This window comes from Trichosurus vulpecula, chromosome 1 (genome assembly GCF_011100635.1).
Source record: "Trichosurus vulpecula isolate mTriVul1 chromosome 1, mTriVul1.pri, whole genome shotgun sequence".
Classification (NCBI taxonomy): Eukaryota; Metazoa; Chordata; class Mammalia; order Diprotodontia; family Phalangeridae; genus Trichosurus; species Trichosurus vulpecula.
This window is the reverse complement of record NC_050573.1, coordinates 491,134,308-491,158,969: the sequence shown is the minus strand read 5'-3', so window position 1 is coordinate 491,158,969 and position 24,662 is coordinate 491,134,308. Positions and strand designations below refer to the sequence as shown.

General features: G+C 35.6%; 1 protein-coding gene across 1 annotated transcript in view; it reads right to left on the bottom strand.

Moving 5' to 3' along the window:
- Positions 1-559: 559 nt before the first annotated feature.
- LOC118840419 (solute carrier organic anion transporter family member 4C1-like) overlaps positions 560-24,662 on the bottom strand; it is a 120,249-nt gene continuing 96,146 nt past the window's right edge. The window contains exon 13 of the mRNA XM_036747920.1: positions 560-735. Within this exon, the coding sequence (XP_036603815.1) occupies positions 560-735 (176 nt within the window). The remainder of the gene's footprint in view (positions 736-24,662) is intronic.

Genomic DNA, 24,662 nt, shown 5'->3' with positions numbered 1-24,662 from the left:
AAAGGAGAAAAAATATGAAATCATACACAGAAGCTATTTTAATTAGAAATTGCATAATATGTTAAATTCATGTGTTATTTTAAAGGTAATCTTTTTTGGGGAAAAATGTGATGTAAATTCTAAGGATGCACAATTGGATTAGAGATAGAACAGTTATTAAGATAAGCAAACATAAATTTTGCACAATGGAATAACTTTTTGATGGTACTTTAATAGTTCTTTGTACTCAGAATTGTTAATTATTGATTGGTTGTCTTTGCCTCCCCTCTTTAGCTCAAAAAGTTTTTCTTCCTTTACCCTGAAAGGAGTATGTTTCTCTTTTACTCACCATAATGCACATGTGTATGTTTATCTTTTGGAACTGCTCATAGTTTTGGGGGGTCATCAAGGGGCACACACTCTACTTTATTACATTTGAACCCAAAATCAAAATCTGCATGTACATAAAATATAATTGATAAATATATGAAAAAATTATACAAAAATTATAAAGTAAGTTTTTATATAATTTCCCAAAATTGCAGCTCTACCATGCAGCTATAACTCATCAATATTTCAGCTATGAAATATTTTCTTCGGGGTTTTTTTTTAAAGTTTTGGTTTCAAGATTCATTCCTTGATCACCTTCTTTTTGATTGGTTGAATGCAATGATCCACTTGTGTCTGATGAAGGAGGTTTGTATAACATTAATGCAAAAGTATTGAACAGGATAGTAATTATTTTACAAATGATACCTGAATAAATAAAAAGAAAAGCAATGATTAGTTTAAGTTTCTTAGTAAAATTATTTTTGTAAATATTGTTTTTTGACTTGATCATTTAAATAATAAAATAAATAACAAAATAAGGTGGTGTATACATATACATTTTATCAGCAAAGGTTTATGTTCCTCTGTACCTACTCTAATTTATCTTAAGTAAAATGGGTGCACATTTCTGTAAAAAGATACAAAGCTCTTAGATTTCTTATAGAGTCCAACACAAAACTAAGGAGTTGGTATTACTTCCTAAAATGTTAATTATAAGTTCTGAGAAAAGCTATTTCCAAGTTCAAAACATTAAAAAGACGTATTTAGCTCAATACACAAAGCCTTACTCTTTTGGAAATGAACTTAAGGTTTTGAAACGACATAGTGCTTCGTAACACACACAAAAATTAGAAATAAGAAATGATTGACATCTTTATTTTCCATGTTTGGTTGGCCATTACTGTGCACAAAATAAATATATTAATTGCTCTCCAGGTCTATTCCAATGTCTCATTGGGGTTTTAAGAGTACTCTAGGTTTTTAAGCGTGATACCAATAGAGTGCATCTACTAAGCTGCAAATGACTGAAATGTAGGTCCAAATGATGACACTTACATCTATCATTTTGAAATCCATCCTAGCTAAGTTTGGAGAAGTTCATCACCAAGATGGCTATAGGACAATGTATTTTTCAGTCATACAAACATCCACAGTGATCTGATTTATAGAGGAGTCATGATATGGATTAGTGGAGGAAACAGAGGTCTTTGAAATATTGAAGCATCTGAATTCATACAAATATATGCCACTGTTAATGAACACATACTGTTTTAGAGCAAAGACATTATGGTAAGTGTTGGTGCTTAGAAGGACAAACAGATGGAACTAGGGATAAGGAAAAATAGTCAATCTGGAGAAATCTTCGCACAAAATCTGATATTCAAGATATAGGGACGATACTAATACATAAGACCATCACCAACAGACCTTTGGTAAAATGATGTGAATGATTTTCAGAAGAAATATAAATGATCAACAACCATATGAAAAATACCCCAAATCACTAATAATGAAAGAAACAGAAATTAAAACAATCCTGAAATTTCATCACATCCAGAACACTGGAAAAGATGATAAAAATAGAAAATCAATTATTTAAGGTATATCAAGAGGTTATGTAGAGACAAATATATTAATACACTTCTAGTTAGTCTTGCTATTTTGAAAAATGATCTGGAACTATGTTTGAAAATTGACTTAAATCTTTATATTCTTTGTCCCCCAAATTCCACTACTGGGTATATGCAGAAAAAGAAGTCAAAGACAAGGGAAACTAAAAAATTTATAGCACTTTTTATGGTAGCTAGAAACTGAAAACAAAGTGCATATTTGTAGATTGTGGAATGGCCAAACAAATTGTTGTAGGTATAATGGAATATTATTATACCATATGTAGCAAAGACTGAAGAATTCAGATAAATTTGGGATGATCTATAGCAACTGATTAAACAGAAAAAAGAGAACAGAACATACAAAGATTACAAAACTCCAAAGTATCTGTGATCTCATTGATTTTAGGCATTTCTTCCAACATGCAGGTCTCAATACATCCATGCCTCCATGCCTCCTCCTATATCATCACAGGGGATCCTCCCCAATACAGTGCATTCCCAGACATTATAGGGATGCCAGTGATGCACACTGTTTGTCTACCAGTTATGCCTTACTCTTCTGAATGATAATTTAGTATTTTTTCATTACATTACTGTTATTTTTCAACCTATGAGACAAAGAAAATTGACAATAACATAAAAATAGCAGTGGCACTAGAAATTAGATTAATTGCAGACCACTTCAGTCTATATTAGATAGAGAGTTGGATTTGGAGTCAAGAAGATCTGAGTTCAAATCCACCTCAGGCAGTTAATAGCTGTGTGACCCTTGACAAGACACTTAATGTCTGTTGGTCTTAGTTTCTTCATCTTTAAAATTAATATAATGAAAGCACTTACCTTATACAATTGTGAAGATGAAATGAGACAATGTATGTAAAATGCTTAGCAAACAAAGTGCTGTACTAGTGTTAGCCATTGTTAATGTTGTTGTTGCTATTACTATTATTACTACTGCCTCTCTTGGTAAATACATGGTGAAGAAAGCATATGCTGTCAGACATGATCTTGTTTCAATTTGCCTTTTAGATTTATTTATGGGTCACAATTTTTAAAAGTGTTAAAAACATTTTCTGGCACATTTGGTTATAAATGAAATGGGGAGCACAGCTATTAATAAAATTTGTATAATTGTATAATAGCGTTTTATACAGTGGTTTAAGGTTTGCAAAACATTTTATATATGTTTCCTTGTTTAAATCTTATTTTAAAATTTTATTTTTTCCCAATTACATGTGAGTTCCAAATTCTCTCCCTTCCTCTCCTAAACCCCCCAGTTGAGAAGGAGGGGGGCATTTCCAGTTATCCTGATTTATATCTTGTCACTGGACCAACATGACTCTGGAGAAGAGAGTGAGGCTGGTGTCTTTATACAGCCCTCCTTCACACTTAAATCGAATTCACTTGCATTTCTTTCCTGATGTCATGGTCCTCTTTGAGAATGGAGGACAAACAACAACAACATTGAGAAGGCAAGCAATTTGGGATAGGTTATACATGTAAAACACATTTCCATGTAAACCATGCTGAAGAAGAAAACAGACAAAAACGCCCCAAAAATAAACAAAGTACAGAAAAAGTATCTTTGATCTGCATTCAGGCTCCACCAGTTCTTTCTCTGGAGATGGACAGTAATTTTCATCACAAGTCCTCCAGAATTATCTTGAATCATTGTTGCTGAGAATAGCTAAGTTATTCACAGTGGATCATCATACAGTATTGCTGTCACTGTGTACAATGTTCTCCTGGTTCTGCTCACTTCACTTTGCATCAGTTCATGTAAATTTTTTTGAGGTTTTTCTGAGAGCCTCCTGCTCATCATTGCTTATAGCACAATAGTATTCTATCACAATCACATATAACAACTTGTTCAGCCATTCCCCAATTGATGGACATTTCCTCAATTTCCAATTTTTTTGCCACCAAAAAAGAGCTGTTACAAATATTTTTGTAAATATAAGTCCTTTTCCTTTTGTTTTTTATCTCTTTCAGATATAGATCTAGTAGTGGTATGGCTGGGTCAAATACTACCCTGAGTTTTATGGCCCTTTGGGCATAGATCCAAATTACTCTCCAGAATGTTTACAACTTCACCAACAGAGCATTAATGTTTTAATTTTCCCCATCCCCTCCAACATTTGTCATCTTTTTTGTCATATTAGCCAATCTGATAGGTGTGTGGTGGTAGCTCAGAGCTGTTAATTTCTATTTCTCTTATCAAGTGATTTAGAGCATTTTTTTCATATGGCTACAGATAGCTTTGATTACTTTGTCTGAAAACTGCCTGTTCATATCCTTTAACCATTCATCAATTGAGAAATGGCTCTTATTTCTATAAATTTGATTCATTTTTCTATATATTTGAGAAATGAAGTCTTTATCCAAGAAACTTGCTGCAGATTTTTTTCACAGTAATGATTACCAGCTCGCCTATCCTCTCTCTCTCTCTCTCTCTCTCTCTCTCTCTCTCTCTCTCTCTCTCTCTCTCTCTCCTCTTTCACCCTGTCCATTCTCAAGTGTGTTTTGTTTCTAACTTTTATCTCCCTCAATCTGCCCTCCCTTCCATCAGCCCCCTTTCCTATCCCCTTTTGCTCCTACTTTCCTATATTGCAAAACATAGATTTCTACACCCAACTGAGCCTGTATGTTACCCCTCTTTGAGCCAGTTCTGGTGAGAGTGAAGTTCATATCCTCCCCTCCCTTCCGCCATCTTCTGCTTCACTGAAAAAATCGCTTTCAGGCTTCTTTTATGTCAGAGAATTTACCCTATTCTCTTTCCCTTTCCCCTTCTCCCAGTGCATTCTTCTTTCTGACCCCTAAATTTAAAAACTTTTTAATGATAATCATCCCATCATATTCACCTTACACCTGCACTTTCTAGGTATATTCCTTCTAATTGCCTTAATAAGGAAGCTTTTAGGAGTTACAAATATTATTTTCCCATATAGGAATGTAAACAGTTTAACCTTATTGAATCCCTTAGGATTTCTCTTTCCTGTTTATGTTTTTATGCTTCTTTTGAGTCTTATATTTAAAAGTCAGATTTTTTATTCACCTCTGGTCTTTTCATCAGAAATGCTTGAAAGTCCTCTATTTCACTGAATACACATTTTTTCCCCTGAAAGATTATACTCAGTTTCACTGGGTAGGTGATTCTTGGTTGGCTCTTATCCTCTCTAGAACATCATATTCCAAGCCCTCTAATCCTTTAATGTAGACACTGTATTATCCTGACTGTGGCTCCAGGATACTTGAATTGTTTCTTTCTAGCTGCTTGCAATATTTTTTCCTTGACCTGGGAGCACAGAAATTGGGCTGTAATATTCCTGGGAGTTTTCATTTTGGGATCTCTTAATTGTTTTTCCAGTGAGATATTTCACATTTTCTTCTATTTTTAATCTTTTGATTTTGTTTTATTGTTTCTTGATGTCTCACAAAGTCATTAGCTTCCATCTGCCCAATTCTAATTTTTAATGAATTCTTTTCTTCAGTGAGCTTTTGTACCTCCTTTTCCATTTGGCCAATCCTGCTTTTTGAGGAGTTCTTCGCTTCAATGAATTTTTGCATATCTTTTTCCCATTTGGCCAATTCTGCTTTTCAAGGCATTCTTCTCTTCATTGCATTTTTTTGTGCCTCTTTTACCATTTAACTTATTCTGTTTTTTAAGGTATTGTTTTCTTCAGTATTTTTTGTGCCTCCTTTACCAAGCCATTGACTCTTTTTTCAGATTTTCTTGCATCACTCACTTTTCTTCTCAATTTCTCCTCTACCTCTCTTACTTGATTTTTAAAATCCTTTTTGAGCTCTTCCATGGCCTGTGGCCAATTCATACTTTTCTTTGAGGCTTTGGATGTAGGAGTTGTCAGAAAAGCCAAGTCTTTTTCATTCTGTCAGCTGCTACCATCTGCTTTAGAATTACATTTTTTTTTGAATACACAAGTAATTTGTTGAACATTCAAATTTAATCAAGGCAGTGTAATATTGCAATTTATTGGATTAATTCCTCTCATATATATGATGTCTTGATGTGACTTAGACACAGGGTTGAATTCAAACTTGGCACTCGGGTAGTACAATACAAAACAAAATGCTTATAAATGCTTCCTTTAAAAAATTGTCCATTTGAAAAGCCTTTCCTATTCAGTCTACTGACTAACACAGTAAAAGCTAGCTCTACTAATTTAACGTAATTGGCTCATTTCATGTAACATATATCTTTATTCAACAAGTACATCATTAAATGATAGAGAATGTCTAATATAACCACTTCCACGGAAAATAAATTTCTGCTATTTTTCTGACCCTATATCTTTTACACACAACCCTCACAGTCTAACTCTAAGGGGAAAAGCACCAAAAACTTTTTCCCCAAAAGGAGCTCATGACTAAAGTCATTTTACTATTTAAAATCTGTATTTCTGATTCATTATGAGCATTGAGACAAGATTTTTTATTCCCAAAGAATTATAATGAATGTTGTGAATCATCTATTTAGCAACAGCATTGAAAACCAACTCAGAGATTAAATAATAATAATTATTATTATTCAGTTATAAAGTTTATAGTCACAACTTTCTTCCCAAAATGAATACTTCAGTGAATTCTGTGAATATAGTTTTCATGATAGATCACAGCTTATAACCAAAGATACTTGACACATATCAATTCCACTAGCCAACAAGTCTGTAGTGATCAGAAACCAGACTGACCTTTCTCTGAATTCCCTCATGATAATGTCTCACTCTTAATCCATGTCACTATGCAGAGTAGAAACTCTAAAATCCTTGATGATTTATTTTTTCAATCTGCTTTTTAAATAACTCCCTATGTAATAACCAATGTCTCATACAAATAATAAAGAATATCTAGCTTATATTTTTCTCAATATCAATGCAGAATTGATTCCCTTAAGAATCAATTCTAATACAAATAGCATCACCATGAACTTTTTTGGTCACTTATAGAATTACATTTAGATATTGCAGCAGGCAAATCTTCCTTTTCTTCCCCAGTTTCTATAAAAATCCCTTGAGACTCTAAAGAAGTATATCTGTCCTCGTATTTTGAATTTTCATAAGGATAAAATTTATTTTCAATGATAAAAGTAACTTGGGCAAAATGCATTTGGGAACATGAGCCTGAAGCAGATTATTTATCAAAGCCTTTTCTTCATCTGTCACTCATTGTATCATCAGAACAGTATGAGACTTTCTCCAGCTGTCTTGCACAATGTGAAAAGCTTCAGCATCTTTTTTTTAACTGTATGCTAATTTTTTTCTCCTTTGAATGCAATCAGAAGGACTTTACCCATACTTTTTTTAGAATCCTTTATTTGAATTCCACTTATAGATGTTGTCTTTCTGGTGACCCTTTTAAGGTTTTTAGGGTTAAAGACATTAGAATCCAAATCTTCCTTTTTGTAGCCTATGGCAGGAAGCGAAGCAAGACAATTCACTATTGTTCATTACCTGCAAGACCCTACATGGAGAAGTAGGCATATATTTCTTTTTCCAATTTGGTGACCTACACTTTTGTGCTTCTACTTTCCTCTTCTGGTCTTATAATACCACTGAAACTACTTTCTCCAAAGTTACCAATGATCTCTTAGTTGCCAAATCCAATGGCCTTTTCTCAGTCTTCATTCTTCTTGACTTCTATGTAGGCTTTGACACTGTTGATCACCCTCTCCTACTTGCTACTCTTTTCTCAAGGTTTTGGAGACACCATCCTATCCTATTTATCCTCCCATCTGAATGCTCCTTCTCTGTCTCCTTTGCTGGATCCACATCCAGATCCAGCCCCCTAATCCTAGTTGTCCCTCACGGTCCTGTCCTGGACCTCTTCTTCCTCTGTATTACCTCACTTGATGATCTCATCAGCTCCTATAGATTTCATTATCATCTTTATGCTGATGATTCAAATCTTCCTATTCTGCTCTAACCTCTTTGCTGACCTTGAATCTTGCATCTCCAACTGTCAGACATCTCAAGCTGAATGCCTGCTAGATATCTTAAACTAAACATGTCCAAGACAGAACTTATCTTTCCCCCAATCCCACTCTACTCCTACCTTCCCTATTACAACACGATTCCAGATCCCCCAGCTTACAACCAAGGAATCATCCTCAACTCTTCACTATCTCTTTTCTCACACATCTAATTTGTTGCCAAGGCTTGTCAATTTCCCTTTTGCAATATTTCTCCAATACATCTTTCTGTCCTATAACACCTCCATCACTCTGGTGCAGGACCTCATCACCTCACACTTGGACTACTGCAATAGCCTGCTAGTGGATCTGCCTGTTTTAAGTCTCTCCCTAATTCAATTCATTCTTCATTCAGTCACTAAAATGATTTTCCCAAAGCATAGGTCCAACCACATAATACTCACATTTTTCCCTTGCCTCCTGACCATCCCCCCACCCAAATAAATAAACTCTGGTGGTTCCCTATTGCCCTTAGGATCAAATACAAATACAAAATGCTCTGTTTTCCTAGCCTCCTTCTACATTTCCAGTCTTCTTACACCACATATTCTTTGATACACTGACACTGGGCTTCTGGCAGTTCCACTAACAAGAAACTCCATCTCTTGGCTCTAGGCATTTTCTCTGGTTGTCCCCCATGCCTAGAACTCTCTCTCTCTCTCTCTCTCTCTCTCTCTCTCTCTTCAACTGTACCTACTGACTTCTCTGGCTTTCTTTAAGTCTCAACTAAAATTCCATTTTATACAGGAGCCTTTCCCAACCCCTCAATTCTAGTGTCTTCCCTCTGTTAATGATTTCTTATTTATGCTATATTTGGCTTGTTTGCATGCTGTTTCCTCCATTAGATTGTGAGCTCCTCAAGGACAGGGACTAACTTTTGCTTCTTTTTGTATCCCCAATGCTTAGCACTGGGCTTAGCACATAATAGTCACTTAATAAATTTTTAGTGATTGAACTTGTGTAGATTGAACTTATTCCTATTATATTTTTGAACTTTTTATTGAAATATTATTATATTATTGAACTTATTCCTATTATATTTTTCTTGTTACCTTTAGTAAATTGTTCCATTTTTTAAAAAATCTCAATTCTGTCATTCATTTTATCATCCAGGCCCTTCTAGTTTCATGTCAACTGAAAAATTCCACTTATGTTATCATCTAAGTCAATGATTTTTTTAAAAAAAAGAATTTGGCCAATAAACAAGACCTGTAGCACTCCACTAGATATTTCACCAACAATGATCTATTCATTAATTAACAGTTTCTGGATTTGGTTAACCACCTATGAACTCATTTATCACTCAGTCTGTTTATCTCTTTTGGTCTTGCTAACAAGAATATCATGGGAGCCTTTGTCAAAAGAAGTAATAACATTCAAATACAATATGTCCATTGTATTCAACTAATAATGTAAAAAAAAATGGAAATCAACCTAGTCTGGATTTTATTCTTGTTCTTCATAATCATAAGTAATAATTTTGGCTATTTCTACTCTCATTAAAATACACTCAGAGAAGAAGACAGTCCCCTTTCATAAACATTCTCATATCCTTAAACCATTCTTCATTTGACATGAATTAAGTTAGGCTTCATTCAACCTGGTCACCCACCTACGAACTCATTTGAATTTGTCAAAGGCTCTTTTGAAACATGGAGTATAGAGCTGAACAAAATTCTTCAAAGATGCTATGATCTGCACAGATTACAGTATAATTATTATTCCTATCAAATTAAATACTGTATCACTATCAATGCAACCTAAGATTACATTATGTTTATTGAAAGTTATGCTCCACTGTTGTCCTATATTAACATTGTCTTTTTCACATGGATTGCTACTAAGCTATACCTTCTATACTCCCTGGTCTCTATTTATATATTTGATTTAAACAAAACAACTATGTATAAGGCTTTACATTTTTCTCTATTTAATATGATATTGTTAAACTGAACTCAGAACAGAGATATCTTTGGATCCTGATTCTATCATCTATTGTATCCATTACCTTTTTGAGCTTTAAATCATCAAAAAATTTGAAAAGCATTTTCCTATAGATCCATCACAGCCACTGATAACAGGATAAAGTCAAGGACAGAGCCCAGTACCATCACCGGAGGCAGTGTCTCTTGTCAAAAATAACCTTATGAGGAAGCCTATGTTGGTAGTACAATTGGGTAGCAATAGCAATTGATGTATTTCGCCACATAATCGTCATCCCTGGTTAATCATTGTACTCTTTTTCAGTACAAAAATAGGGTTACCCTGTTTTTTCAGTCCAAAAATTGGTTTATAACCTTTCATTGTGTAATTGTTGCATGGCATAATTCTGTTTCGTGAGGAGCAATGTATTCACCAGTGCCACATGGATATACAAGACATATTCTTGTGCATTGTGAGCCAAGAGCCTAGAATTCACAGCACACGTGCATTGTCAGTATATTTTTGAAAACTGACACGGTAAGACTTGCATCTTCCTAATTTTAACATACATTCACAAGTATTCCATGTATCCTAATCTTGCACCAAAGACAGTTTACTAATAAATGATTTTTCAGTAATGCTGCCACAAAAACATTTTTTAAAGCTTCACATATTCCACTTTTTTGCAAAAAAAAAACTGGCATAAAATCTGTGATGATTATGCAATGAAATATGGTATTGGAGTTCCCTGGAATGAAGGAAAGTGAATCATTTTTATATGTGTTGTAATGATCACAAAGATGGTATTATACTAGTGAGAAATGGAGAACTTGGTAATGAAATCACAGTAACCATGGTTTCTATTATTGGGTAGTGCTTAATTACTGAACAAGGTCTTGCAGGTTCCCATTCTGGCTCTTGTCACAAGCAGCTATATATACCTGTATATATTTTCCTGAATCCATAGCCACCAAAATTCCTGGGTCACAGGTAGGCCTTAAAAAGTTCAAAATGACTATATGTCATAGGATAGCATGTAGTACATATACAGGATATTGTTACCTAGGACATGAAATTTTGATAATATGTCTCTCTTCCATGGTGGTGACTGAATATAAACAAAAAAAGAGCCTTGACATCAGATTTAAAGAAATTATGAAGGAAAACTATGCTGATATTTTAGAGCCAGAAGGAAAGTGAAAATAAAAAGAATCCACTGGCTATGCCCTAAAACAAATTACAAAATGAAAACTTCTAGGAATATTATAGCCAAAATCCAGAGCTTGCAGGTCAAAGAGAAAATATTGCATGCAGCCAGAAATAATTAATTAAAATATCTTGGAGCCCCAATCAGGATCACACAAGATTTGGCAACTACCAGGAGTGTAGGGCTTGGAATATGATAGAAACCCAGAATAACAGACCCAGGAAAACCAAGTGTAATCCTACAGGGGGAAAATTGATATTTAATGAAAAAGAGGACTTCGAAGCATTCCTGATGACAACACTAGAACTGAATAAAAAAATTTGATTTTCAAATTTTCAAACACTCAAAAGAAATAAAAAGGTAAACATTAGTGAGAAATCATAAAGGACTCAATTAGTTTAAATAGTTTACATTCCCATATGGGAAGATAAAACATATAATTCCAAGAACTTTATCATCATTAGGACAGTTAGAAGGAATCTACTTTGAGAGCATGGGTTTCTATCTATTATGATGGGATATTCTCAAAAGAAAAATGGAAAGGTGGGGAAAAAAGATATACTGGGAGAAGGGGGAAGGGAAAGGAAGAAGAATGGGAAAATTATCTCACATAAAAGGATTGTGCAAGGAATTGTTTTTAAAATGGAAGAAGAAATGGGGAGGGAGGAAGCAGGCAACACTTGAACCTTACTGTCATCTAAACTGGATCAATACGGGAATGCACATACACTCTCACACACACATATACACACACATACACAATGGGGTACAAAAACTCATCTTACCCAACAAGGAAGTAGAAGGGGAAAGGGCTAAGAGAAAGTGGGGGAGGTAGATTAAGGGAGGCAGTGTTCAGAAGCAAAACAGACTCTTGAAGAGAGGGGGGGAAAATGGAAATGTAAGAGAGGGTGGAAGGGAAATACACAGTTACAATCAACTGAATTGTGAATGGGATGAATCCACCCATGGATGGAAGAGGATAGCAAAATGGATTAGAAACTAGAATCCAACCACATGTTTTTAAGAAACCCACTTAATACAGAAAGATAAAAATAGAATTAAATAAGGCACTGGATCAGAATATATTATCCTTTAGCTGAAAAAAAAGGCAAGGGTAATAATCATGATCTCAGACAAAGCTTTTGCTAAAAATAGACCTAATTAAAAGAGATAATCAGAGAAAGTACATTTTCCTAAAAGGCATCATAGACAGTGAATTAGTATCATTACAGAACATATAAGTACCAAATGATATAGTATCCAAATTATTGAAGGAAAAGTTAAATGAATCATAGGAGGAAATAAATAGTAAATAGTAAAATTAACAGTGGTGGGACCTCAATTTGTTCCTCTCAGAAGTAGATGAATAAAATCATAAAATAAACACAAAAGAAGTTAAGGAGATGAACAGAATTTTAGAAAAGTTAAGTATGATAGACCTCTGGAGAATACTGAGTGTAAACAGAGAGGAGCACACTTATTTCTCAGCTGTGCATGACACCTTCACCAAAAAATGACCATGTTTTAGGTCATAAAAGCTTTACAAACAAATGTAGAAAAGCAGAAATATTAAATATGCCATTTTTGTATAATGCAATAAAAATTACATTCAATAAGGAACCTTACAGGGGAGATAAAACTTAACTAAATGTAAAGCCAATCAGTAAGTGAAAGATCTTTCCTGCCCATTGAAAAGGGTTCAGGTGGGGCCAACAAAGGGAGGCCTGATTAGAGACAGGCCCACACCCTTTCACTAACTGGGTATGAGGCCCCAGGCTAGCTATCAAACTAGTTTTCTAGTTTTTGAGAGGTGTGGATCCCTCAGTGCCCCAAGGGGAGTTGCTAAGACCAGAGCCAATGGTATGTGCACTGAGTTCTAGTCAGTCAGATGAAGGCTAGGGCTGTATAAAAAGAGAGCCCAAAACTGGGAGCAGCAGAGCAGCAGGATTCAGAAGCAGAGAGTAATATAAATTGCTCATGGACAGGCCAAGTAAATACAATAAAATTGATGATTCTGCCTAAATTAGTTTACACATTCAGTGCCACATCAATCAAACTACCTTCCTTTTTTTTGCAGAGTGGGGGGACATGGCTATTGGAGAAACATGTTTTGCATGACTTTCTATGTGTAATGAGTATTGTATTTCTTGCCTTTTCAATGGGTGGGGAGAGGGATGAAGGGAGGTGACAGATCCGTAACTGAAAACAAAATAAAATTGAATTAAAAAAGAAAAAATAGCAATATTCAACAAGATTGAGGAACTTAAGGCCAATAATCTCAGTGGAAATAACGAAAAAGAAGTGAGAAGATAGGGGTTCTAGCACTGACAGACTTCAAACTACCTGGTACTTTTTAAAAAATAGAAAAACTGATCAGTGGAATAGGAGGTACGTAAGATCCAGAAACAAACAAACATAGCACAGTTTTCAAAGATCCCAACTACTGAGTTAAGAATTATCTGACAAAATTTATCTGAAAAACTAGAACACAGTCTAATGGAAATTTGGTTGGGACCAATATCTTATATACATAAGTTGTAATATATATAATATGTAAAAATATGTAATATATGTAAAAATGTCATGCCATAAACAAATTAGAGGATCAAGGAAGGAAGGTCATTTCACGAGACTTAATTTAAAAACTCTGATCAGTACAATGAATAACCATGACTCCTGAGGATCTGTGAAATATTTTGCTTCTCATCTCCTGATATAAAATGAAACATGCATTTTCAGACATGAACAATATTTAGATTTGTTTTGCTTGGCTATACTTAGTTTAAAGGATGGATTTATTTTTTGGAGGAAGGTGAAATTTGGGGGCATAGTTGGGGGACAGTGATGGTGATGACAAAAAAAGAAGAGTATTAGTGAAATATTTTTTAAAATTCACATAAGAAAGCAGAAATTAGGGATACAGTCAAGGCCAGTTGCTGAACTACTATATCAAATTTATTAGAAAGGTTTAAAAATATGTTGTATATGAAATCTTCTATTTCCATTCTTATTTTTCAATGGAAACAATCAAGTTTTTTTATGTTTGTCTAGTTCATTAAAGAAAAAAAAGTTCATCAAAACTATGACCTCTCATGTTTGGCAGTTGGGGCAGGGGGTACTTATACTTGTTTAAATGCATTATTTTCCTATCTCCCTCCCCTCCACCCCTTGCCTTGCCATAATCCACTGTTAATTCATATGAAGTATGTAGTCCACTAAAACTCCCAGATCTTTTTCAGATGATTCATTGTCTGGCCATGCCTACCCCATCTTGCAGTTGTGAAGCTGAACCAGAGGGTAGTACTTCACATTATCTCTATTCAATTTTACAATATTAGACTTAGATTTATTTATATTAGATTTTAAATAGATAAGTCTTTTTTGGTTCTTGACTTTGTCATTCACTATTGTGATTAGCTTTCTCAGTTTTGTCTCATCTATAGATTTGGTAAGCATGTCATTTGTTCCTTCATCTAAATCACTGGTAAAAATGTTAAACCATATACATACAAGGATGGCTCTTTATTGTAAATTAATAAAAAAAAAGTTCTTCCAAATTGACAACGGCTACAATGATTTTGGCTTTTGAGTTTAGTCATTTAACAAGTTCTGAACATATTTAATTTTATTTTCATCTAAGCCTTATCTCTCCAACTTGTTCATAAAGTTAGAATGAGAAATTCTGTCAAATGCTTTGCTGAAATCTATGGAATTGTCCTGACCTACTAGTCTAATCATTGTATCAATATATCAAGAACTTGTGATTTTACTAATGTAGAACTTCCTCCACTAATACATAATGAAACCTGTCTAGAATTTATAGTCCTAGAGTGTTGACTCAGAGCTGTTAAGGGAACCAGGCTAGTAAAAAAGAAAATAGGATAAGCCTTGAATAAGATGTTTCTTTTATAAGATTTTTATTACATTTTATTTTACCATAACTAACACTTCCTATCAATGACTCCAAAATATATTCCCCCCTAACAGCAAGCAAAACCACCTTATAGAATGATTATGAAAGGTGCTATGCATCACTTAAAATTTTTGTAGTTTTCTAATTGTTAACAGAAAGAAAGAAAGCATGCTTTAACTTTAATAATTTGATATCAAGATTATCTATTTTATTTGAATTGTTTTGCTAGTTTTAGCAGATCCTTTATTTGTATTGTTATGGTCCTATATGTGTGTATACATAAAAATGTATGTGTATGCATATTTTTTAAGGTTCAGTTTTTTTCTGCATAATTCTCTAAATGGCATATTCTAGATAAGCCATGTGATCATAGTTATTACTGCAATCCTTTATACATATTCACAAAACATTTTTTTGCCAAGAAGAGAAATCAAGTTCACTAGTCTATAAGGTATCTTAGTAATCTCTTTACTCCTTTTGTTTGTCTCGAGTTACAAGGCCTTATTAACTATTTTTGTTCTGTCTTTTATGATCCAAAAATCATTCTCCTTGAAATGAACGGAGGAAAATAAAATTTGAATAGTTCTGCTTTTTCTTCATCATTGTCTATTACCACCATTCTGCTCATCCCAGTAGTTCAGTACTTTCTTTGATAATCCTGATTTTTTTCTAGCATAGCTATAACAGGTCCTATTGTTATATTTTGCATTATCTGCCAGCCTCAGCTCATTCTGAATTTTAACATTCATGACAATATTATTCCAAGACTGCCTGTCTCCATTTAAAATAATATACAATATAAAATATTTGGGAGGCTACCTGCAAAGACAAACCCAGGAGCTGTATGAACACAATCACAAAACACTTTTCACGCAAATAAAGTCAGATCTAAATAACTGGAAAATATCAGTTGCTCATGGGTAGGCTGAGCTAATATGATAAAAATGACAATTCTACCTAAATTAGTTTACTTATTCAGTGCTACAGCAATCAAACTACCAAGAAATTATTTTATAGAGCTAGAAAAAATAAAATAAAATTTATCTGGAAGAACAAAAAGTCAAGAATATTAAGGAAATTAACGGAAAAAAAATGGAAGGGAAGGTGGATTAGTCACACCAGATCTAAAACTATATCATAAAACAGCAATCATAAAAACTATTAGGTACAGACTAGGAAATAGTGATGGATCAGTGGAATATGTTAGGTACACAAAACACAGTAGTTAATGACTACAGCAATCTACTATTTGATAAACCCAAAAACTCAAGCTTCTGGGATAAGAACTCACTATATGACAAAAACTGTTGGGAAAACTGGAAAACAGTATGGCAGAAACCAGGCACAGACCAACATCTTAGACTGTATACCAAGATGGGTACCTGATTTAGACACAAACGGTGCTACCATAAACAAATTAGAACAGCAAAGAATAGTTTACCTGTCAGATCTAGGGAGAAGGGAAGAATTTATGACCAAACAAGTGATAGAGAACACTATGAAATGCAAAATGGATAATTTTGATTGTACTAAATTAAAAAGTTTTCACAAAGCCAATGCAACCAAGATTAGAAGGAAATCAGAAATCTGGGAAACAATTTTCACAACCAGTATGTCTGATAAAGGCCTCATTTCTCAAATATATAGAGAACAAAGCCAAATTTATAAGAATAGAAATCACTCCCCAATTGATAAATGGTCAAAGAATATGAACAAGCAGTTTTCAGATGAAGAAATTAAAAATATCAAGTCATATGAAAAAATGCTCTAAATCACTATTGATTAGAGAAATGTAAATTAAAACAACTCTGAAGTACCACTTCACAGATTGAATAATATGACAAAAAAGGAAAATTACTAATGTTGGAGTAAATGTGGGAAAATTAGAACACTAATGCATTGTTGGTGGAGTTGTAAACTGCTCTAACTATTCTGGAGAACAATTTTGAACTACGCCCAAAAGCTCTAAAACTACATGCCCTTTGATCCAGCAATACCACTACAAGGTCTGTATGGCAAAGATATCATAAAAACAGGGAAAGGATCCACACATAAAAAAATATTTATAGCAACTCTTCTGGTGGTGGCCAACAATTGGAAATTAAGGGGATGCCCATCAATTGCAGAATAGCTGAACAAGTTGTGGTATATGAATGTACTGGAATACTATTATGCTATAAGAAATGATGAGCAGGTGGATTTCAGAAAAACCTGGAAAGACTTGCATGAATATCTGATGCTCAGTGAAGTGAGCAGAAACAGGACAACATTGTACACAGTAATAGCAACATTGCATGATGATCAACTATGATAGACTCAGCTCTTCTCAGCAATACATTGATCCAAGACAATTCCAAAAGACTCATGATGGAAAATGCTATCCACATCCAGAGAAAGAAGTATGGAATCTGAATGCAGATAGAAGCATACTATTTTCTCTATTTTTTTCTTTTCTCATGGTTTTTGCCTTTTGTTCTGATTCTTCTTTCACGTGAATAACGTGGAAACATATTTAATATGATTGTACATGTATAGCTTAAATCAGATTGCTTGTTATCTTGGAGAGAAGGGAGGGACAGAGAAAAAAATTTGGAACACAAAATCTTATAAAAATGTTGAAAACTACCATTATGTGTAACTGGGAAAAAATACTATTAAGTGGGAAAAATATTTTAAAACGGTTTATTCACAGCAAAAAAAAAAAAAAACTTCCAAAAACAAACCCTGCCTGGCTCCTTTCTCTATCTCATGTTGTCTGCCTTAGCTTTCATTTTCTATACATTTCTAATCTAATGGTCAGTTCCATGCAAAACCATACCAGTTTCTTTGGTGTCCCATTCCTTTGTATTGGAATTGTCTTGTGTCTCCACTAAATGCTTCCTATGCTTTTTGGGGGACAACTTTCCTCTGTATAACTTTAGGCCATGTGATCTTACCATCTTTTGTTTGAATATTTTGAAAAATGTTTTCCCCAAATCTAAGGTGAATGTCAGACCATGCCCAGCTTCTTTCTCTTTCCTAATCACTATACCTAAGGGGATGGGTTACTTCTTCCCAATGCTCAAGAGATTTCTCCTTCATCAACTGGTTCCATCTTGGTCAGAATCAGGACCAGAAAAGAAGCTTCTTCTAAAAGATGAGATTATTATTAATGGAAGGGAAAAATCGATTAGTTTTTCTGCTTTTTCAAGAGAAAATGCCCCATCCTGTGCCTGTAAGGGGAAAGTCCCTATCATTTGTCTATGCGGGAATTCTCACACAATCTCTCTTTCTGTTCAGGTGAAATATCAGGGAGTATACAACCACAAGACTTCCTCTTTCCAGTGATGTTCATTCAAGTGCTATTCAGCATGCTTTCTCTTTTGGTTGCTGGAGTTCTTTATGTCAGAGCTTCTTAAACTTTTTCCACTCAAAACCCCTTTTTGCCTGAGAAACTTTTATGTGACCTGGGTATGGAGGTATTTAACATAGGTGTATAAATCAAACATTGCCTGATAATAAATAGTAAAGAAATTTATTTTAAAAACAATCCTTTGGCATACATATAATTTTACTATTTATTAAAGATGAAAGCAAGCTTGCATACCAATGAGATGGGTGTGTTTGTTTATTTTCACATAAAGAATTTAATCTTGGTGGAATATTTGATACTGCAGGACATAGAGCATCTTCAGAGTTTTTCAGAGTTGATTGACATTTCGATTTTATAATCATCAGTGCTGAGAATGTGGCTTCACACAAATGCACAGTATAAAATGGCAGAAGTATGTTTAGGGCCCTTTCAGAAATTGTTGGAAATTCTGTTCTAATCCCAAGCCAAAATTCATTGAACGATTTTGTATGTACAGTAAATATGCTGCAATTCATAACATACAATAGTCTCAAATCTGAGCCTAGGTATTTCTGGCTTGAGTGGCATGATGGCATGTGCATTTTGCACTGCACATATTAGCCAGGTTGCCTCCCCTCCCCCCACCAAAAACACCAAGAAAAATAATGTAAAAAAATTCTTAAATCTGCAGTGAGTTTATCAGTTCTTTCTTTGGAAGGTAAATAGCATTTTAAATCCTAAATACTTTGGAACTGTTGTGGATCATTGTATTGATCTGAGTTACTAAATTCTTCACAGTTAATTATCTTTACAATATTACTATTACTGTGTATAGCGTTTTCTTGGTTTGGCTCACTTCACATTGCACCAGTTGATATGCGTTTTCCTGGGTTTTTCTGGAACCATTCCCCTTGTCATTTCTTACAGCACAATAGTTTTCCATCACAATCTTATACCACAACTTCTTCAGTCATTACCTGATGGGCATCCTCTTAATTTTCAGTTCTTTGCCACCATGAAAAGAGCTGCTATAAATATTTTATAACATATAAGTTCTTTTCCTTTTTTTTTTAAATTGTTTTAGGAAAATGGTGGTATTGTTGGATCAAAGGGTATACATAGTTTTACAGCCATTTGGGTATGCTTCCAAATTATTCTCTAGCATGCTGGATCAGTTCACAATTCTACCAACAGTACATCACTATACCTATTTTTTCCACATCCTCTCTGGTGTTTATCATTTTCCTTTTCTGTTATATTTGCCAGACTTTTTAAAAATTATTTATTTATTTAATATTTTTAGTTTTCAGCATTGATTTTCACAAGAGTTTGAATTACAAATTTCCTCCCCATTTTTACCCTCCCCCCATTCCAAGATGGCATATATTCTGATTGCCCCATTCCCCAGTCAGCCCTCCCTTCTGTCACCCCACTCCCCCCATCCTCTTTCCCCTTACTTTCTTGTAGGGCAAGATAGTTTTCTATGCCCCCATTTGCCTGTATATCTTATTTCCTAGTTGCATTCAAAAACTTTTTTTTTGAACATCTGCTTTTAAAACTTTGAGTTCCAAATTCTCTCCCCTCTTCCCTCCCCACCTACACTCCCTAAGAAGGCAAGCAATTCAACATAGGCCACATGTGTATCATTATGTAAAACCCTTCCACAATACTCATGTTGTGAAAGACTAACTATATTTCCCTCCTTCCTATCCTATCCCCCTTTATTCAGTTTTCTCCCTTGACGATGACCCTTTTCAAAAGTGTTTGCTTTTGATTACCTACTCCCCCTATCTTCCCCCCTTCTATCATCCTCCTTTTTTATCTCCTTCCTCCTTCTTTCCTGTGGGGTAAGATACACAACTGAGTGTGTACGTTATTCCCTCCTCAGGTCATATTCGATGAGACCAAGATTCACTTATTCCCCCTCACCTGCCCCCTCTTCCCTTCCAATGAACTGCTTTTTTCTTGCCACTTTTATGTGAGATAATATACCCCATTCTATCTTTTCCTTTCTCCCTCTCTCAATATATTCCTCTCTCATCCCTTAGATTTTATTGTTTTAGATTTAATCCCTTCATATTCAACTCACCCTGTGCCCTCTGTCTATATATAATATATATGTGTATATATATATATATATATATATATATATGTATGTATGTATATATATTCCCTTCAGCTACCCTAATACTGAGGTCTCATGAATTATACACATCATCTTTCCATCTAGGAATGTAAACAAAACAGTTCAGCTTTAGTAAGTCCCTTATGTTTTCTCTTTCTTGTTTACCTTTTCATGCTTCTCTTGATTCTTGTGTTTGAAAGTCAAATTTTCTATTCAGCTCTGGTCTTTTCACTGAGAAAGCTTGAAAGTCCTCTATTTTGTTGAAAGTCCATATTTTGCCTTGGAGCATGATACTCAGTTTTGCTGGGTAGGTGATTCTTGGTTTTAATCCTAGCTCCATTGACCTCTGGAATATCATATTCCAAGCCCTTGGATCCCTTAATGTAGAAGCTGCTAGACTTTGTGTTATCCTGATTGTGTTTCTGCAATATCTCAAATTGTTTCTTTCTGGCTGCTTGCAGTATTTTCTCCTTGATCTGGGAGATCTGGAATTTGGCAACAATATTCCTAGGACTTTTCTTTTTGAGATCTTTTTCAGGAGGCAATCGGTGGATTCTTTCATTTTCCATTTTACCCTCTGGCTCTAGAATATCAGGGCAGTTCTCCTTCATAATTTCTTGAAAGATGATATCTAGGCTCTTTTTTTGATCATGGCTTTCAGGTAGTCCAATAATTTTTAAATTCTCTCTCCTGGATCTATTTTCCAGGTCAGTGGTTTTTCCAATGAGATATTTCGCATTGTCTTCCATTTTTTTCATTCCTTTGGTTCTGTTTTATAATCTCCTGATTTCTCATAAAGTCACTAGCTTCCATTTGCTCCAATCTAATTTTTAAGGTAGTATTTTCTTCAGTGGTCTTTTGGACCTCCTTTTCCATTTGGCTAATTCTGCCTTTCAAGGCATTCTTCTCCTCATTGGCTTTTTGCAGCTCTTTTGCCATTTGAGTTAGTCTATTTTTAAGGTATTATTTTCTTCAGTATTTTTTGGGATCTCCTTTAGCAAGTCATTGACTTGTTTTTCATGGTTTTCCCGTATCACTCTCATTTCTCTTTCCCATTTTCCTCTACTTCTCTTACTTGCTTTTCCAAATCCTTTTTGAGCTCTTCCATGGCCTGAGACCAGTTCATGTTTTTCTTCGAGGCTTTTGATGTAGGCTCTTTGACTTTGTTGCCTTCTTCTGGCTGTATGTTTTGGTCTTCTTTGTCAACAAAGAAAGATTCCAAAGTCTGAGTCTGAATCATGTTTCCAGCCAACTACTTGACCCTTGAGTTTTTCGTCGGGGTGTGACTGCTTGTAGAGAGTACTTTGTCCCAAGCTCGAGGGTCTGTGCTGTTGTTTTCAGAGCTATTTCTACACAGCAAGCTCTGCCACACCAGTGCTCCCCCCCCGCCAAGAACCGCCAACCTGGATCTGACTCAGATCTTAAGCAGACTCTGCACTCCTGCTCTGATCTGCCACTTAATTCCTTCCACCAGGTGGGCCTGGGGGCCAGAAGTCACTGCAGTTGTAGCCACACCTCCTCTGCTGCCCCCGGGGTGGTGGCTGAACCACGAACTCCTTTCACTTTGTCCCCAGAAGTTTTTCCCACTAACCTTCTCTGTTGTCTTTGCTGTTTGTGAGTTGAGAAGTCTGGTAACTGTTACAGCTCACTGATTTAGGGTGCTAGGGTGTGTTCCACCTTGCTCCCAGTCTGGCTGGTCTGGGTGTAGCCCACGCTGGTCTCTGCTCTGCTCCGCTCCCAGCTCTGTGCAAGACACCTTACCCAGCAACCATCTAGGCTGTCCTGGGTTGGAGGCCTGCTTCTCTCCACTATTCTGTGGGTTCTGCAGTTCTAAAATTTTTTCAGAGCCATTTTTTATCAGTGTTTGGAGGGTCCTGGGGGAAAGCCCTAGACAAGTCCCTGCTTTCCAGCTGCCATCTTGGCTCCACCCCTATATTTGCCAGTCTTGACCTTTTGTTCTTCCAGGTGAATTTTTGTTAGTTTTTTTCTAGTTCTATAAAATAATTCTTTAGTAGTCTGAACAGAATGGCAATGAATAAGATATTAATTTAGGTAGAATTGTCATTTTTATTATATTGGCTCAGCTTACTCATCAGCAATGAACATTTCTATAATTGTTTTGATCTGTCTTTATTTGTGTAAAGAGTGTTTTGTAATTGTGTCCATATAGTTCCTGTGTGTGTCTTCGCTATAGTATAATTTTAAATGAATTTTATTTTTCTAGATATAATATTATCTCTGCGCATCCTGTGCATCCATAGCCACTTTGGCTTGTGTCGATTTCATATGTTCTTTCATTTATTATCATTTAATTTATCTTATTCATCTTCAAAGTTATCTTTATTTTCTTATTTGAATGGAAGTTCTGATACATTTTCTTCCATTCATGTATGTTCAAGGTCTTTTACAATGCCTCCACTATTTTAGAGAAACTCTGTTATGTGTCCTAAGGTGTTTTTTTAATTTATTGGTTGAGAATTATGATTTCTTAAGTAATTTTTATCCTACTTTCTTCTTTTGATAGTTGTATTTCTCTTTGGAGAATACCACTGCAGAGTCTCTTGACATTCTTCCATTACTTTTTAGGGACCCTGAAGACTTTATCATTCAAATTTTGTTAGGAATTTGAGGTTTCCTTCATTTGATGACATTGTTTGTTCATCATTGTGTTGGGTGATTTTATCAATTGCTTGAAATAACAATATGTGAAATAGAGAATCTAGTGGTACCTGATGTTCTATAAACCTAAAACTTCCGCAAGTACTACTCTGGGTTACAATGGTTAGTTCAGACCATAATCAGATTATCTGGCCTCCTTCAGGTACTTCTGCTAGATCTCAAATGCAATCTTGATTGTCAAGATCTTGTTTTCTACTTTAGCAGAGTTTTGTTTCATAAAAATGAGCATGTTGGCATAATGTTATAATTGATTTAAAAGAGTGAAAGGTCACAAAAGAGTTCAGCTCTCTCATGTGTACCCCAGCAAATATCTAAAAAAAGCACCAGACCAAATAGTAATCACGAGATTCAAAGAGGAAGTACAATAAGGACATTTATCAAGCCAAGGTTTCCACAAAAAGATATCCAGAAGATTGCATGCATTGGAAAATTTGTTCTGACTGGCGGAGCCAAGATGGCGGCTGGTAAGCACGGACTAGAGTGAGCTCTGTACCCGAGTCCCTCCAAAAACCTATAAAAATGGCTCTGAACCAATTCTAGAACGGCAGAACCCACAGAACAGCAGAGGGAAGCAGGGCTCCAGCCCAGGACAGCCTGGATGGTCTCTGGGTGAGGTCTATTCCACACGGAGCTGGGAGCTGGGAGCTGGGAACCGAGTGGAGCAGAGCCCAGCCTGAGCGGCGTGGACGATCCAGACCAGAAGCCGGGCGGAGGGGGCCCTAGCACCCTGAATATGTGAGCTGCGGCAGTTACCAGACCCCTCAACCCACAAACACCAAAGACTGCGGAGAAGGTTAGTGGGAAAAGCTGCGGGAGTGGAAGGAGTTCGCGGTTTGGCTTCCAGCCCTGGGGGCAGCGGAGGTGGGGCAGCTACAGCTGTTGTTACTTCCGGCTCCAGGCCCACCTGGTGGGAGGAATTAAGTGGCGGATCAGAGCAGGAGTGCAACAGCCTGCTGAAGATCTAAGCCCAGTCTGGACTGGGGGTCCTTGGGGAAGGAGGAGTGCGGCTCTGACAGAGCTGGCACCTCCCCCCCAAACGTAGAACATAGAACTCGTTAGTCTACAAGCAGTCATACCCCACTGAAAAACTCAAGGGTCAAGTTAGTTGGTTGGGAATATGGCCAGGTAGTGAAAACGCGCCCAGATTCAGTCTTAGACTTTGGATTCTTTCTTTGGTGACAAAGAAGACCAAAACATACAGCCTAAAGAAGACAACAAAGTCATAGAGCCTACAACCAAAGCCTCCAAGAAAAACATGAACTGGCCCCAGGCCATAGAAGAACTCAAAAAGGATTTGGAAAAGCAAGTTAGAGAAGTAGAGGAAAAATTGGGAAGAGAAATGAGAAGGATGCGAGAAAACCATGAAAAACAAGTCAATGACTTGCTAAAGGAGACCCAAAAAAATACTGAAAAATACACTGAAGAAAACAACACCTTAAAAAATAGACTAACTCAAGTGGCAAAAGAGCTCCAAAAAGCCAATGAGGAGAAGAATGCCTTGAAAGGCAGAATTAGCCAAATGGAAAAGGAGGTCCAAAAGACCACTGAAGAAAATACTACTTTAAAAATTAGATTG